The sequence below is a fragment of the Drosophila obscura genome, unplaced genomic scaffold (assembly GCF_018151105.1).
Source record: "Drosophila obscura isolate BZ-5 IFL unplaced genomic scaffold, ASM1815110v1 contig_87, whole genome shotgun sequence".
Classification (NCBI taxonomy): Eukaryota; Metazoa; Arthropoda; class Insecta; order Diptera; family Drosophilidae; genus Drosophila; species Drosophila obscura.
In genome coordinates this window covers 2,562,748-2,577,075 of record NW_024542880.1, presented here as the reverse complement: position 1 = coordinate 2,577,075, position 14,328 = coordinate 2,562,748, and the positions used below count along the sequence as shown (strand labels likewise).

The 14,328-nt window shown below is 46.2% G+C and overlaps 2 protein-coding genes across 2 annotated transcripts; one reads left to right on the top strand and one right to left on the bottom strand.

Moving 5' to 3' along the window:
- Positions 1 to 4,346: 4,346 nt before the first annotated feature.
- Positions 4,347 to 4,751, bottom strand: LOC121405254 (RING-H2 finger protein ATL77-like). The gene has a single exon (XM_041595873.1). It carries the CDS (start codon positions 4,749 to 4,751, stop codon positions 4,347 to 4,349), a length of 405 nt encoding a protein of 134 aa, XP_041451807.1.
- A 5,596-nt stretch (positions 4,752 to 10,347) lies between these two features.
- Positions 10,348 to 12,260, top strand: LOC121405253 (uncharacterized protein K02A2.6-like). The gene is made up of 2 exons (XM_041595872.1): positions 10,348 to 11,103; positions 11,247 to 12,260. Exons 1-2 carry the CDS (start codon positions 10,348 to 10,350, stop codon positions 12,258 to 12,260), a joined length of 1,770 nt encoding a protein of 589 aa, XP_041451806.1.
- The last annotated feature ends 2,068 nt before the right edge of the window (positions 12,261 to 14,328 follow it).

The following is a 14,328-nucleotide window of genomic DNA, read 5'->3' as shown; positions in this document are numbered from 1 at the left end:
AGTTCTTCCACTCCGCACAACCGCACTGACTGGGGGACCAAAAAGAAGAGATGGAGCCAGACGCTTCCGTCAGACTTCGGTCAGACTTGGGGGTCAAACTCCCAAGGATGAGAACAACGCAGCTTGAAGCAGCTGGCTTACTGCCGCATATCTTTCGCGTGGAATCGACCTACAAAACGACCCTGCAAATCTTCCAAATCATAGTAGGCCTGCCCTATCTTCTTCTTGACCCTAGCCTTCAGAAAGGCCGGACCCAATTTCGCACTGTAGCCTGAGGGAAAACTGCTCTGCCGGAAATTCTTCCTAAAAACTTCCTGCCCAACCTCTTATGAAATGTCTCTCGATCGTAAATTGTATTGCCGTTCATTTTTATGGTTCTGTTTCTTCATGACTTCCAGAGCCCTGCTCCGAACCAAGTCCAACGAATTCTCCCGAGAGAAAACTGCTGACTTATCATCCACCATACGCAATGCTCTCAGAAGTTTATAGGTGGCTCCTGAAGTGATGAAGTGCTGTCCGAACACCATGTAATACGGAGTGGTATTAAGACTAGCATGCACTGCTGAACGCAAAGCGCAGCAGATGCTGCTGAGCTGCTCGTCCCAGTCCTTTATATCCTCGCGTACGTACGATCGGATGGCCGCAATTAACGAGCGATTCACCCGTTCGGAAGCATTAGCCTGGGGTGAATACAGAGCTGTGAAAGTGTGTGCAACCCTATATTCCCGGAGAAGCTTTCGGAATGCCTCTGACTTAAAGTGCGTTCCATTGTCAGACACTACGGTTTCCGGAACCCCAAAAGCGTGAAAAAGATCTTGCTGCATGTATTTCACTACCACATCCGCAGTCAACTTCTTAACTGCCTTAAGAAACACATATTTGGAATAGTGATCTAATACAATAAAAATGCCTATGTGACCACTTCTTGACCGGGGATATGGCCCAAGGAAATCCACGTACAATTTCTGGAAGAACCGCTGCGACTCGGGAGCAACCCTTATTGGCGGCCTCTGGATTGTGTTTGGGGCTTTGGTTGACTTGCAGATATCACAAACCTGAATGTACTTTTTAACATCCGCAACTAACCCTGGCCAGTAGTAATACCGCCGTATCCTTTCCAGAGTCTTGTGTATGCCTCCATGGGAAGCCAAAGGATTATCATGCGCATTCCGCAAAACTTCCTCTACTAACCCTTGCGGAATCCATAACTTCCAAATGAATACATCATGCAGTACCTCTCCCTTTGCATGATCTGACTTGCGATACAGCAAATTGTCAACAATTTTTAGGTCTGGCAACTTGTCGTTATTGGCCCTAACCCTTTCTACCATCTCCACATACTCCTCTGACCTAAATTCCGGTGATTCCAAGTCCACCAACAAACCATGGCTCGCGTCCAAAGTCGCCACTTCCTCTTCATTCACCCGAGACAGAGCATCCGGTACTACATTGAGCTTGCCACTACGGTGCTCGATCTTAAACGTGAAACTTTGCAGCTTTAAAGCCCATCGAGCTAGCCGCGAATGTAAATCGGTCTGTGACATGAGCCACTTCAGAGAGGCGTGATCCGTGATCACGGTGAATTCATGCCTCTCGATGTAAGCTCTGAACTTATTTATACAAACTATGGCGGCCAAACACTCCTGCTCCGTGACCGAATAGTTCCTTTGGGCCTTGTTGAGCTTTTTAGACACAAATGCGATTGGATATACATCGCCCTCCAGCGTTTTCTGCACCAACTCGCCGCCAACGCCTGTCTTACTCGCGTCGCAGTGCACATAAAATGGTTTGTTAAAGTCGGGACTTCGCAGAACTGGCGCTGAACTAAGCATCTCCTTAAGCTTTTCAAAGGCCTGCTGACCCTCTGGAGTCATTGAAAAATTGTTTCCTAGGCTTCAACAAATCCGTGAGAGGCGCGGCCACGGACGCGAAATTGCTTATAAAGTTCCGATACCACCCAACCATACCCAGGAAACGCCGCAACGATCATAGAGATTTTGGCAAAGGAAACTCTGACATCGCCGAAATTTTATCCGGATCTGTGCGAATCACCCCTTCGCCGACAATGTGACCCAAATACCGCACCGATCTCATACAAAATTAGCTTTTCTCTACATTAAGAGTTAATCCCGCCGCTTTTATATGGCCTGCCACCACACTCAACACCCTCATATGCGACTCGAAACAGTCCGACACAATCAAAAGGTCATCCAAGTAGACGAACACCTCATTTCGTTGGCTTGCAGGAATGACCTTATCCATTAGCATGGTCATGGTCTGCGACGCATTTGTGAGGCCAAACGGCATTACCTTGTATTGGTAAAGAGGCTTTCCCGGAATTGTAAAAGCTGTTTTATCGCGCGAACTTGGCTCTAAGGGGACTTGCCAATAGGCATCCTTAAGATCAAGGCTCGAAATAAACATCGCCTTTGGCAGACGACCTAAAATGCCGTCAATCTGTGGCAACGGGTACGCGTCCTTTTTGGTTACAGCATTGACTTTTCTACTATCCAAACACAGACGTACCTTTCCTGGTTTCTGCACTAAAACGACCGGTGAAGACCACGCGCTATCCGACTCCTCTATTACCCCTAAACTAAGCATCCTGTCTATCTCCACGTATAATAAACGTTCTACCGCCGGAGATACAGGGAAATGCCTCTGCTTCACAGCTTTTACATCCCCAACATCAATTGAGTGGGACAGCAAAGTAGTCTTTCCTAAACCGGAAACGGCGAATGATGGAAACAACTTAACGATGGCTTGCAGTTGCTCCCTCTCCCTTTCACTGAGGTTTTGCGACTCCTGAGCTATCTCTGATATTGTCATACTGGGTGGCAATAACCCAAAACTTGACCAAAAATCAATCCCTAAGTACAAGTCCTGACTCAGTGATGGGTTTAAGTGAAATTCAACGCCTTTGACCAAATCCTTATACTTCACTGGAGTCCGCAGTCGACCCACTACCTCCTGCTTTCTCCCGTCAGCCGTGGATGCAGCCACCATACCCCTTTTGAAAGGAATGCGGCTTTGTATTACCCGCTCAGCTAAGTTTCCGTCTATCACGCTTATATCGGCGCCAGTATCTAACAACCCCAGCATCGTTTGATCGAGCAGACGGACTTCCGCATATGGACGCTTATCTCGTTGCTTGTAGCGAACGCAATTGATCTCTTATGCCGCCTGCCAAAACGCTCTCATCCTTTTTGCACTCCTTGCTGAGTGTTTATTCCTGGGTTTGTCCTCTTTAAGGTACGTATGGAGCCTGGAAGAAACTATTTGTGGCCACACTAAGACTTGGCCTATGCCTAAATCTGATTTCTCAAACACAACCTGGGGGATGGTTTCATTTTTTTCTACTGGGAATTCGCCTCTGCACTTAACTGCTTGTGACGCTGAACACCGACCGGCTGGCGAGGCTGGGTGTTCGCTTTGCCGTTTTTTTGGCACTTGATACAGGAAGGCTTATACTTGTTAGGTGCTCCACACCCGAAAAAAAACACCTTTCTCTTACTATCACAGTCATTATAGCGATGCCCCTCTTTTCGGAAATTCCAGCAAATTAATGCCATGGCTGCAATCGCATCTTCTCCCTCAGCGTCCGGAAATTCAGAGGCATCCTCCAACTGGACTTCCTCTATCAATTCCGCGACCTGTTTCCAGAAAGGAATCGACTTCTGGTAACCATGACTGCGATTCAAGTCATCGAGAAAACCCTCTCTTCGACGACAGACCTCTCTCAAACGGCCCACCGAATCTATTTGTACAATGAGAAGCTCATGCCTGATCTCGGGTCGCCAATTTCGGCGTAACGTCTCTACTATGGCTTTTTCGGACTTGGTAGTTTCCAAATCGTCCATTAGCTGTATTAGGGCGTCATGGAAGGAGTCGAAATTTTCTTTCTCCTTTTGTTTTCAATCCCTAATTGCTTCCTTAATATCTAGATCCGTTCGCGAATCCCTGAATTGCTTCCTTAATGCTTGGCATAAGAGATCCCACCTCATTGTTGTGGCAGACTTATGGAACCGCCAATAAAATTCTCTAGCCTCTCCATCAAAAAGCAGATTGGCGTTACTACACAGCACCGAAAAATTCCATTCCAGAGTCGGATGTGTCAAAGCTTCTGTACAGAAAATTATCCACGCTTAAACCTTCTTGCGTCCCATTAAACCGCAGCTTCCAACTGTTGAGGATATGGCCAACTTTGTCGGGTCGTTGACTTAAATCCGAATCTGCACTACTTTGACGCTCATAGTGAGGATACTGCGAGGAAAACTGACTGTTAAGTGCCCGCCGAACTGAATTCTGACCATCTTCCCTTCTGTCTTGTGGGGCTGGATCCGTCGTCACTCCACCTCTATCACCCTGAGAAGAGCTGCTGCCTCCCGCCTGGAATTGAGCTGCCATGCGGACTGAATAATTTCTGCCATTCTATCTGTCAGCTGGGCTACCACTTCTTCTTGCATCGTACTAATGGCCTGTGTCACCATGCCACTTACTATCTCGGAAGTCATCGCTGCTGCCTCCATTTTCTTGGCTTGTGCCCTCGTATTATGAGGAGTACCCTTTTCGACACATATCGCCTTACATGTGGGGCAGGTGGTGTGGGTCTTGACATATGCCTCTATGCAGTTTTTGTGGAACTCGTGACCGCACTTCGTTTTCAACGTAGGAGCAGCTGCCAAGGTCTTCCCACACAACTGACATTGAGGCGCCGAACCCGGTGCAGGGTCATCCTCTGGTTTCCCCATCTCAAACAAAACAGAAGTCTATTTCTTCCCTAGAGTATGAAGGACTCGACGTCAGATGCAGAAAAGCTAAAACCCTAAAACAAATTACACGACAAGAGTAAAAGAAACGGATTTATCTAAATCTTAAACAAAAGTGAACGCAAAGTAATAAATAAAATAAATAACTAAGTCGTTGCCGACCGAGGGTCAATGCCCGCCGCAACAACTACAGCTGTTCGAAAATCTCGCTTCCCTTGCACAGCGAGAGAGCAGAGTAGAACTCACGAAATCACAGCACTAACAACGCTTTGACCGGAGTACACAAACATACATATGGCGAGCAAAAACCACAAGAATAAAACGTAAAGAATGAGATAAAATAAAATAAAGTCATACAAATATTTGCCTATACGCATAGCTAATCCCCATGCAAAACAGAACCTATGCTATTGGAGACAAAGACCCGCATGCACAAAAGGAAATAGAAAGAATGTGTGCGCGCAGTCGCCGTGCACTTGTCGCTGCAAACATAAAACAACAACAACCGCAAGCGCGAGTCGTGGCCAGCCGCTGCTTCAACTATGCCGCCGTCGTCCAAACGTCTCGGCTCTGCACTCTACACCAAACAAACGGGAATGCTTCTTCTGTTATCACTCGTGGCCTGGGAATTTCTTTGGTTAAGATCAACCCGAGTATATCCAACTCGATGACAACTCATAGGAAGCAATGGCTAAGCTTCTTGCATCAACTTTCAGTCGTGGCCAGGGTTTCGTTTATCAACGAGATTACCTCTAATCTAGCGTGCTACGATGAAACTAAACCAGGAGGTACTATTTATCCCTGAAGTACAGAAGAAAGCTCGAGTCTGTGCTGCGAGGAGCTTTGCCTACATCTCTGTTGTCATTGAGATGGTGTCGCCCGCCCTACCTTGGCCATTCCAAGCCGCCTTCCTTAAAGATGGAATGGCCCCTTATGCCTAGGGATGTCTACATGGGGAGAATGCTAGCTAAGGCAAAATAAAAGCAAATTAAAACATTATAAAATATATACTAAATTCTAAAGAAAAATTGAACATACTGACATACTTAAACTACAATGGTAATGAGTGGACTAAGATTGAACCAATGTGAACTAATACGAACAAATAATAATAAATATAAATAATTAACATGAATAAATATTTAAACGCGCAATTAATAGGCAATTAATCGAATTTTTTTTTCTTTTGAGAATGTGCTCTATAGCTAGCAAGAAGTGCTGCGCGTAAACTTTGATGGCAGAGGATGGGCTGGCGCATACTCAATTAAATCCGCGTATAAATGTTCATCTGTCCAATATACAAAAAATGCCGACTTATGTGGCCAAAAAAAAAACACTCACCCTTGTCAGGAGTCCATCGAAGAAAGCGCTTTCACCGACATACTGCTGAAACTTTAACAGGGAGAAAAGGGGAGAGAGGAAAAATACTGGGACAGATATAACGAGAAGGAACGTGCGAGTCGCTTCTGGGGACGCGACTCTACTTATACCCGTACTCAGTCAGCATAAACATTTTTAAGCATATGATTTTTTAGAATTTTAGAATTAAACGAGAAGGAACGTGTGAGTCGTTTCTGGGGACACGACTCTACTTATACCCGTACTCAGTCAGTATATACATTATTGAGCTTATGATTTTTTAGAATTTTAGAAAAAAAAAAAAAATTTTACATATTACATTTTTTTGCTACATCTGCTATCTACATCTACATATACAATGTCTATTCTACATCTAACATGTAGATTGTACATGTTCCATTCATATTCTACATCTCCTCCGCTAGGGGTTGCTCGCGCACTGAACGCGGCAGAGTGTGCGAGCGAGAAGGAAAATGAGTTGCTTGATTGCGTCAGGAGGGGGAGGGGAAGCAACTGAAAATTAATTTCTTCATTCTGGCTATACTTATGATCCGATCTAATTCAGATTCGGCAATCTGGTAGATATGGGCATTCCCTACGATACTGCGTTTTTGATTGTTTGATTGATTGTATCTTTAAAAATGTGCCTGCCACAGATTTTCGTCCTTTGTGTGGGCGGAAGGGGGCGGGGCGAAATTTTGAAATACACTTGTAGCAGTGTGATATCACATGAGTCTGGAAACCAAATTTGGTCACCCTAACTCTTATAGTCTCTGAGATCCAGGCGCTCAACAAGACGGACAGACGGACAGACGGACGGACGGACAGACAGACATGGCTATATCGACTCGGCTATTGATGCTGATCAAGAATATATATATTTTATGGGGTCGAAAACGTTTCCTTCTCTGCGTTACACACATCCACTTTTACCACAAATCTAATATACCCCTCAACTCTTTTTTGAGTACGGGTATAAAAAAAATTTTACATATTACATTTTTTTGCTACATTTGTTATCTACATCTCATCTACAATGTCTATTCTACATCTAACATGTAGTTTGTACAAGTACCATTTAGATTCTACATCTCCTCCGCTAGGGGTTGCTCGCGCACTGAACGCGGCAGAGTGTGCGAGCGAGAAGGAAAATGAGTTGCGATGTCGTCGTCGGGAGGGGGAGGGGAAGCAACTGAAAATTAATTTCTTCATTCTGGCTATACTTATGATCCGATCTGATTCAAATTTGGCAGTCTGGTAGATATGGACATTCTCTACGATACTGCGTTTTTAGTTTTATCGTATCTTTAAAATTGTGCCTGCCACAGATTTTCGTCCTTTGTTAGGGCGGAAGGGGGCGGGGCGAAATTTTGAAATACACTTGTAGCAGTGGGATATCACATGAGTCTGGAAACCAAATTTGGTTGCCCTAGCTCTTATAGTCTCTGAGATCTAGGCGCTCAACAAGACAGACAGACGGACAGACAGACATGGCTATATCGACTCGGCTATTGATGCTGATCAAGAATATATATACTTTATGGGGTCGGAAACGTTTCCTTCTCTGCGTTACACACATCCACTTTTACCACAAATCTAATATACCCCTTAACTCTTATTTGAGTACGGGTATAAAAAAAATTTGACATTTAACATTTTTTTGCTACATCTGCTATCCACATTTACAATGTATATTCTACATCTAACATGTAGATTGTACATGTTCCAATTAGATTCTACATCTCCTCCGCTAGGGGTTGCTCGCGCACTGAACGCGGCAGAGTGTGCGAGCGAGAAGGAAAATGAGTTGCTTGATTGCGTCAGGAGGGGGAAGGGGAAGCAACTGAAAATTAATTTCTTCATTCTGGCTATAATTATGATCCGATCTAATTCAGATTCGGCAGTCTGGTAGATATGGGCATTCTCTACGATAATGCGTTTTTAGTTTTATCGTATCTTTAAAAATGTGCCTGCCACAGATTTTCGTCCTTTGTGGTGGCGGAAGGGGGCGGGGCGAAATTTTGAAATACACTTGTAGCAGTGGGATATCACATGAGTCTGGAAACCAAATTTGGTTGCCCTAGCTCTTATAGTCTCTGAGATCTAGGCGCTCAACAAGACAGACAGACGGACAGACAGACATGGCTATATCGACTCGGCTATTGATGCTGATCAAGAATATATATAGTTTATGGGGTCGGAAACGTTTCCTTCTCTGCGTTACACACATCCACTTTTACCACAAATCTAATATACCCCTTAACTCTTTTTTGAGTACGGGTATAAAAAAAATTTGACATTTAACATTTTTTTGCTACATCTGCTATCCACATTTACAATGTATATTCTACATCTAACATGTAGATTGTACATGTTCCAATTAGATTCTACATCTCCTCCGCTAGAGGTTGCTCGCGCACTGAACGCGGCAGAGTGTGCGAGCGAGAAGGAAAATGAGTTGCTTGATTGCGTCAGGAGGGGGAAGGGGAAGCAACTGAAAATTAATTTCTTCATTCTGGCTATAATTATGATCCGATCTAATTCAGATTCGGCAGTCTGGTAGATATGGGCATTCTCTACGATAATGCGTTTTTAGTTTTATCGTATCTTTAAAAATGTGCCTGCCACAGATTTTCGTCCTTTGTGGTGGCGGAAGGGGGCGGGGCGAACTTTTGAAATACACTTGTAGCAGTGGGATATCACATGAGTCTGGAAACCAAATTTGGTTGCCCTAGCTCTTATAGTCTCTGAGATCTAGGCGCTCATCGAGACAGACAGACAGACAGACAGACGGACAGACAGACATGGCTATATCGACTCGGCTATTGATGCTGATCAAGAATATATATACTTTATGGGGTCGGAAACGTTTCCTTCTCTGCGTTATACACATCCACTTTTACCACAAATCTAATATACCCCTTAACTCTTTTTTCAGTACGGGTATAAAAATATTTTAACGCGCATTCCCTGACCTCTCGCTCTCATGGCTCACTGCACAAACACTTGCCTAACTGGCTGCGACACAAACGTAATGGTTAAACTAGAACATAAATTTTCTTTTAACTTAAACAAAAAATATACGAACTAATCACAAAAAATAAATAAAATTATTTTTGGTCATCTGATAAGCCTCGGGCGATTCGCCGCCCGGATCCACAAGGGGCTCTCTCGCGACTCCCTCGTTCCCGATAGCGAAGGGTCGTCCGACGCAGCTGTCTCACTGCACGTCCACGGCACTAACTAGCCATCCGCTAAGCGCTAGCTCTGCCTGCTAGAATTTTTGCTGATCCCCTTTTCCCTTATTCCCTATAGCTGCTGATCGCGAGCGCGACTGGTATTAACCGAACAGGCAGGCGCAAGGGAGATGCAAAAAAATGGGCTCGTCCGAGCCTTTGCGTGTGTTCACCGCCGCCTCCTAGGTGATGGAGCGGGACTCCTCTGCTGATCTTCTCCTGGACAGCGGGAGCGATCCGCCAACTCCGTACCCAATTTAAAGGCACCTCTTCGCGGCGTCGCCTCTGCCCAGCGATGGCTAACGGGCGCCAAGATCTGCGATGGAGTCGGAATGCGATGGAACTAGACGTTGTCGCCTTCAAACTTTAGTTGTTTATTCTCACCAATTCAACGAAATTCTACCCGAAAATAACCCTCCTCCTTTCTGGACCTTTTCCAAAACCACTTTGCACTTTACTTGTGTGTATGCGCGTATAGAAACGGGAGTTCTTCCACTCCGCACAACCGCACTGACTGGGGGACCAAAAAGAAGAGATCGAGCCAGACGCTTCCGTTCAAGCGCCAACCTCATGGACTCGGAAAGGTTAAGGGCCACTGAGTGAAAGGCCTGACATTTGTCCCTGTTACTCTCTTTCCCTCCGAAAAATTCCTTGCCCTGATCATTCGCTCTGAGCCCTAGAGGGCGCCACCTGTTTTCCCCTGGCCGACAGAGAGCGCCACCCGCGCACACTCTGTGGCAACCCGAATGGCGGCTCTCTGGCAGGGCCAGCAACTACCTCGAGACGAGATGGCAGCTCCAGCAACGGACTCTCGATAAGTTAGCAGCTTCAGCAACTACGACGACACGCGACATTGGCCAAGCCGCCAAAGTGGTGACCCCTACGTTAAAAAACAACGGCAAATGCAAAATCAGCACTATTTTTTGCGTTCTTCGACCAAAAGCAAACCGGCAGATGACGACAAGTTCTACGACGCAATAAAAATGGCGAACACGGAGGCCACAATAAACGAGTTAAGAGAGCAACTGCAGCAACTTCAACTAGTAAACGCACAGGCAACAGCTGCAAATTTTCAAAACTTAGCTCAAATCGTCATCCCAAAATTCAACAAATCGAATCCGACACTTTGGTTCACGCAACTAGAGCGCCTCCTTAGTTTACACAATGTGGTACGCGAGGACAACAAGTTTGACCTGGTGTTAGTACAACTGGAGGAAGATGCAGCCCGTGCAATCGAAGATCTCATTACTCGGCCACCTACTGACAACAAGTACGACGCAATGAAGCGTCGGCTGCTCGAAACTTTCGGCGAATCAGAGGATTCGAAAATGAGACGACTCCTCCGGGGTGGCGACATGACTGGGAAGAAGCCTTCGGAGATCTTGACTCACTTGCGTCGCTTAGCACCTGCTAGTGGGTGCGAAGCCGTAATACGAAACCTTTTCTTCACTGAGTTACCTTCGTCGATTCGCCCACTCATTTCGGTTTGGGAGGAGAACGACCTGGACAAGCTGGCAAAGATTGCCGACAAGATGCTCGAAAACAGCGCTATCGACTCAATAGGTGTTATGTCGACTCAACCCAAGCCCGCTGAGCAAAGGCAGCACAGCGTGGAGGCGGTAAGTAGCAACAATCCAAATTTAAAAGACGTTGCTGCTGCTCTGCATATTCTAACGCAGAAGGTGGATAAGCTACAACACGACATGCACGCCGCCAAGAAGCCCAAGGTTCCTCAGCCAGTAAATGGCACGAGCGCAAACAATGATGTCAACAATGCAACCCTTTGCTACAACCACATCACGTTCGGTGATCGGGCACGCAAGTGCCGCCCAGACTGCCGATATTATCAACAGTTAAACTAAAGCTGCTACCGCTAACTCAGCTGGTAGGCGGTAGCATCTCAACGACCAGCGACATGTCCTCCGGGAATCACGATCACCGACTGCACATCCAAGATCAAAACACTAGTCGGACCTTTCTCATCGATTCCGGATCGGTGGTGTCAGTTATACCCTGCGCCATGGCTCAACGCAAACTTAGAGAAAGTAAACAGGAATTGTATGCCGCGAACCAGACTACCATACGAACCTTTGGACATCAGGACCTGGAACTCGACCTGGATCGTTCCTTCAAATGGTCATTTGTCGTCGCTGATGTACAATCGGCAATAATTGGCGCTGACTTCCTAGCACAGTTCCATTTGCTCGTTGACATCAAGAAACAACGTCCTACCAACGGCACAAGCATATCCGTAATATCGCAGGATTTTGCTTCGCCAAATGACGATAAAACGGAGCAAGGCGAGCACCTACACATCGACAACATGAACGCATCCGATTCACTTTCAGTTCGCCACTACATAACAACAACTGGAGCACCCGTAGCAGATCGGCCCAGGCGACTCATGGGAGAGAAACTATCTGTGGCTAAAGCACAGATACATCAACTAATCGACAACAAAATCTGCAGATACTCCAAAAGTTCATGGGCCAGCCCGTTGCACATGGTAGCAAAAAGCAGTGGTGGATGGCGGGCTTGCGGCGACTATCGCAAGCTTAATGCCATCACCGTTCCAGATCGTTACCCGATTCCCCACATTCACGATTTTGCCCACCGACTATATGGCAAAAGCGTTTTCACTACACTAGACCTCGAACGAGCATACTATCAAATACCGATGGCCCCAGAGGACATCGAAAAAACAGCGGTATGCACACCTTTCGGGCTAATTGAATTCGTAAAAATGCCATTTGGACTGAAAAATGCGACACAAACGTTCCAGCGTTTCATGGATCAGATCTTCCAAGCGGTTGAATACGTCTTTTGCTGCATTGACGACATTCTCATAATGTCCAACTCAGTGGAGGAGCACAGACAACAAATCTACAAATCTTAAAAGCGCATGGACTTTGCATCAACGAGAAGAAGTGTCATTTTGCACAACCTGAAGTGACGTTCTTAAGTTACACAGTTAACGGTAACGGAATTAAACCCCCAGAGGATCGAGTCAAGGCGATCACTGAGTACACTCGGCCACAAACTATTTGCGAATTAGGTCGCTTTCTTGGTATAGTTAACTATTACCGTCGCTGCATACCTCATGCGTCAGAGATCCAGGCGCCACTCAACGATTTGACACGCAACATGAAGAAAAATGACAAACGACCAGTGCAGTTGACGCCAAGCTCGATTAAAGCATTCGACAATTGCAAAAAAAACATAGCTAACGCCGCAACCCTCGCTCATCCCAGTCTTAATGCAGAACTAAGTCTCACTTGTGACGCCTCCGACACAGCCATTGGAGCGGTACTTGAACAAAATACGAAAGGGAAATGGCAGCCTCTTTGTTTCTTCTCCAAAAAACTCAGCGCTACTGAAAGAAGGTACAGCACTTATGATAGAGAGCGTTTAGCGATTTACGAGGCTATAAAGTATTTCAAACACATGTTGGAGGCCAGGATTTTTGTGATTAAGACTGATCACAAGCCGCTGATATACGCCTTCAACCAGAAACCAGAAAAAGCTTCAGAGAGACAGCTGCGACAGCTGGGGTTCATATCCCAACACTCAACTAGAATCTTGCAACTACAATCTTGCATGTGAGTGGCACTGATAACGTGGTTGCCAATGCCCTCTCCAGGATTAACGCCATCACGATGCCGACGACTCTGGACACAAAAGCTATTGAAACTGGCCAGGCAACGGACACCGAGCTGTCTGAGATTTTAAATGGCGACACATCTTTAAATCTACAAGCGATTCCAGTCGACGATGATATCCTATATTGCGATATGGGAACAGGAACAGCTCGGCCATATATTCCCCAGTCCTTGCGATTCCATGTATTTTCAAACGTACACGGACTGTCGCACCCAAGTGGCAGGTCAACTCTAAGACAAATCTCTCGAAAATACGTGTGGCCGTCAATGCGCAAAAATGTTCTGGAGTGGTCAAGGGACTGCCTCCCGTGCCAACGAGCCAAAATTCATAAGCACAACGCTGTGATCCCAGAAAAGATCACCGTTCCCGATGGAAGGTTTGATCACATACATCTAGACATTGTCGTGATGCCCTTGGTTGACGGATACAGATATTGCCTGACAATGATCGACCGCTTTTCTCGCTGGCCAGAGGCTGTGCCATTAAAGGATATGACTGCAGAGACCATTTCTGAGGCACTATGTTCGCGCTGGATTTCACGTTTCGGCTGCCCATTGACTATTACAACCGATCAAGGAGCTCAATTCGAGTCGGCACTCTTCAAATCACTGGCCAATATGCTGGGAAGCGAGCACATTCACACGACGCCATACCACCCCCAGTCAAATGGCATGATCGAGCGTTGGCACAGGTCTATGAAAGCCTCTTTGATGTGCCAACCGGATACACCATGGACCAAGCTGCTTCCGACCGTCATGCTGGGCCTCCGCACATGCTTCAAGGAGGACATTAAGGCATCAGCAGAAGAAATGTTATATGGTTGTACTCTACGCCTTCCAAACGAATTCCTTTACGACCTAGACGCGCCTTCGAACCCACTCGACTTTGCCAGTCAGTTCCGGAAAAGAATGCAGGGGGTGAAGCCAACTCCAACTTCGCATCATAGCACACATAAACTCTTCCTGCTTAAAAACATTCAAAATTGCTCACATGTCTTCGTCCAAACTGATGCGGTGAAACAACCCTTGGAGCCGCCGTACACGGGACCATACCCGATTATATCCAAGTCATCAGACCGGGTTTTCCTGATTCGGATTAATGGAAAGGAGACAGCCATTTCAATCGACCGGCTTAAGCCAGCATTTATAGCAAACGACGAGACCAGCCCTACGGAAGATCAGCAGTCGAATGTGCCGCGGACATATGCAAAGAAAAATCAAACCTAAAGATTTGGCACTTTTCTAGGGGGAGTACTGTGGCAACCCGGATCGCGGCCCTCTGGCAGGGCCAGCAACAACCTCGAG

Excerpts from the sequence above, each read along its gene's own strand:
- LOC121405254 (XM_041595873.1), bottom strand. The coding sequence starts at position 4,751 with ATGGGGAAACCAGAGGATGACCCTGCACCGGGTTCGGCGCCTCAATGT.
- LOC121405253 (XM_041595872.1), top strand. The coding sequence starts at position 10,348 with ATGGCGAACACGGAGGCCACAATAAACGAGTTAAGAGAGCAACTGCAG. Across the intron at positions 11,104-11,246 it reads AGCCCAAGGTTCCTCAGCCA|CTGGTAGGCGGTAGCATCTC; the intron begins GTAAATGGCACG and ends CCGCTAACTCAG.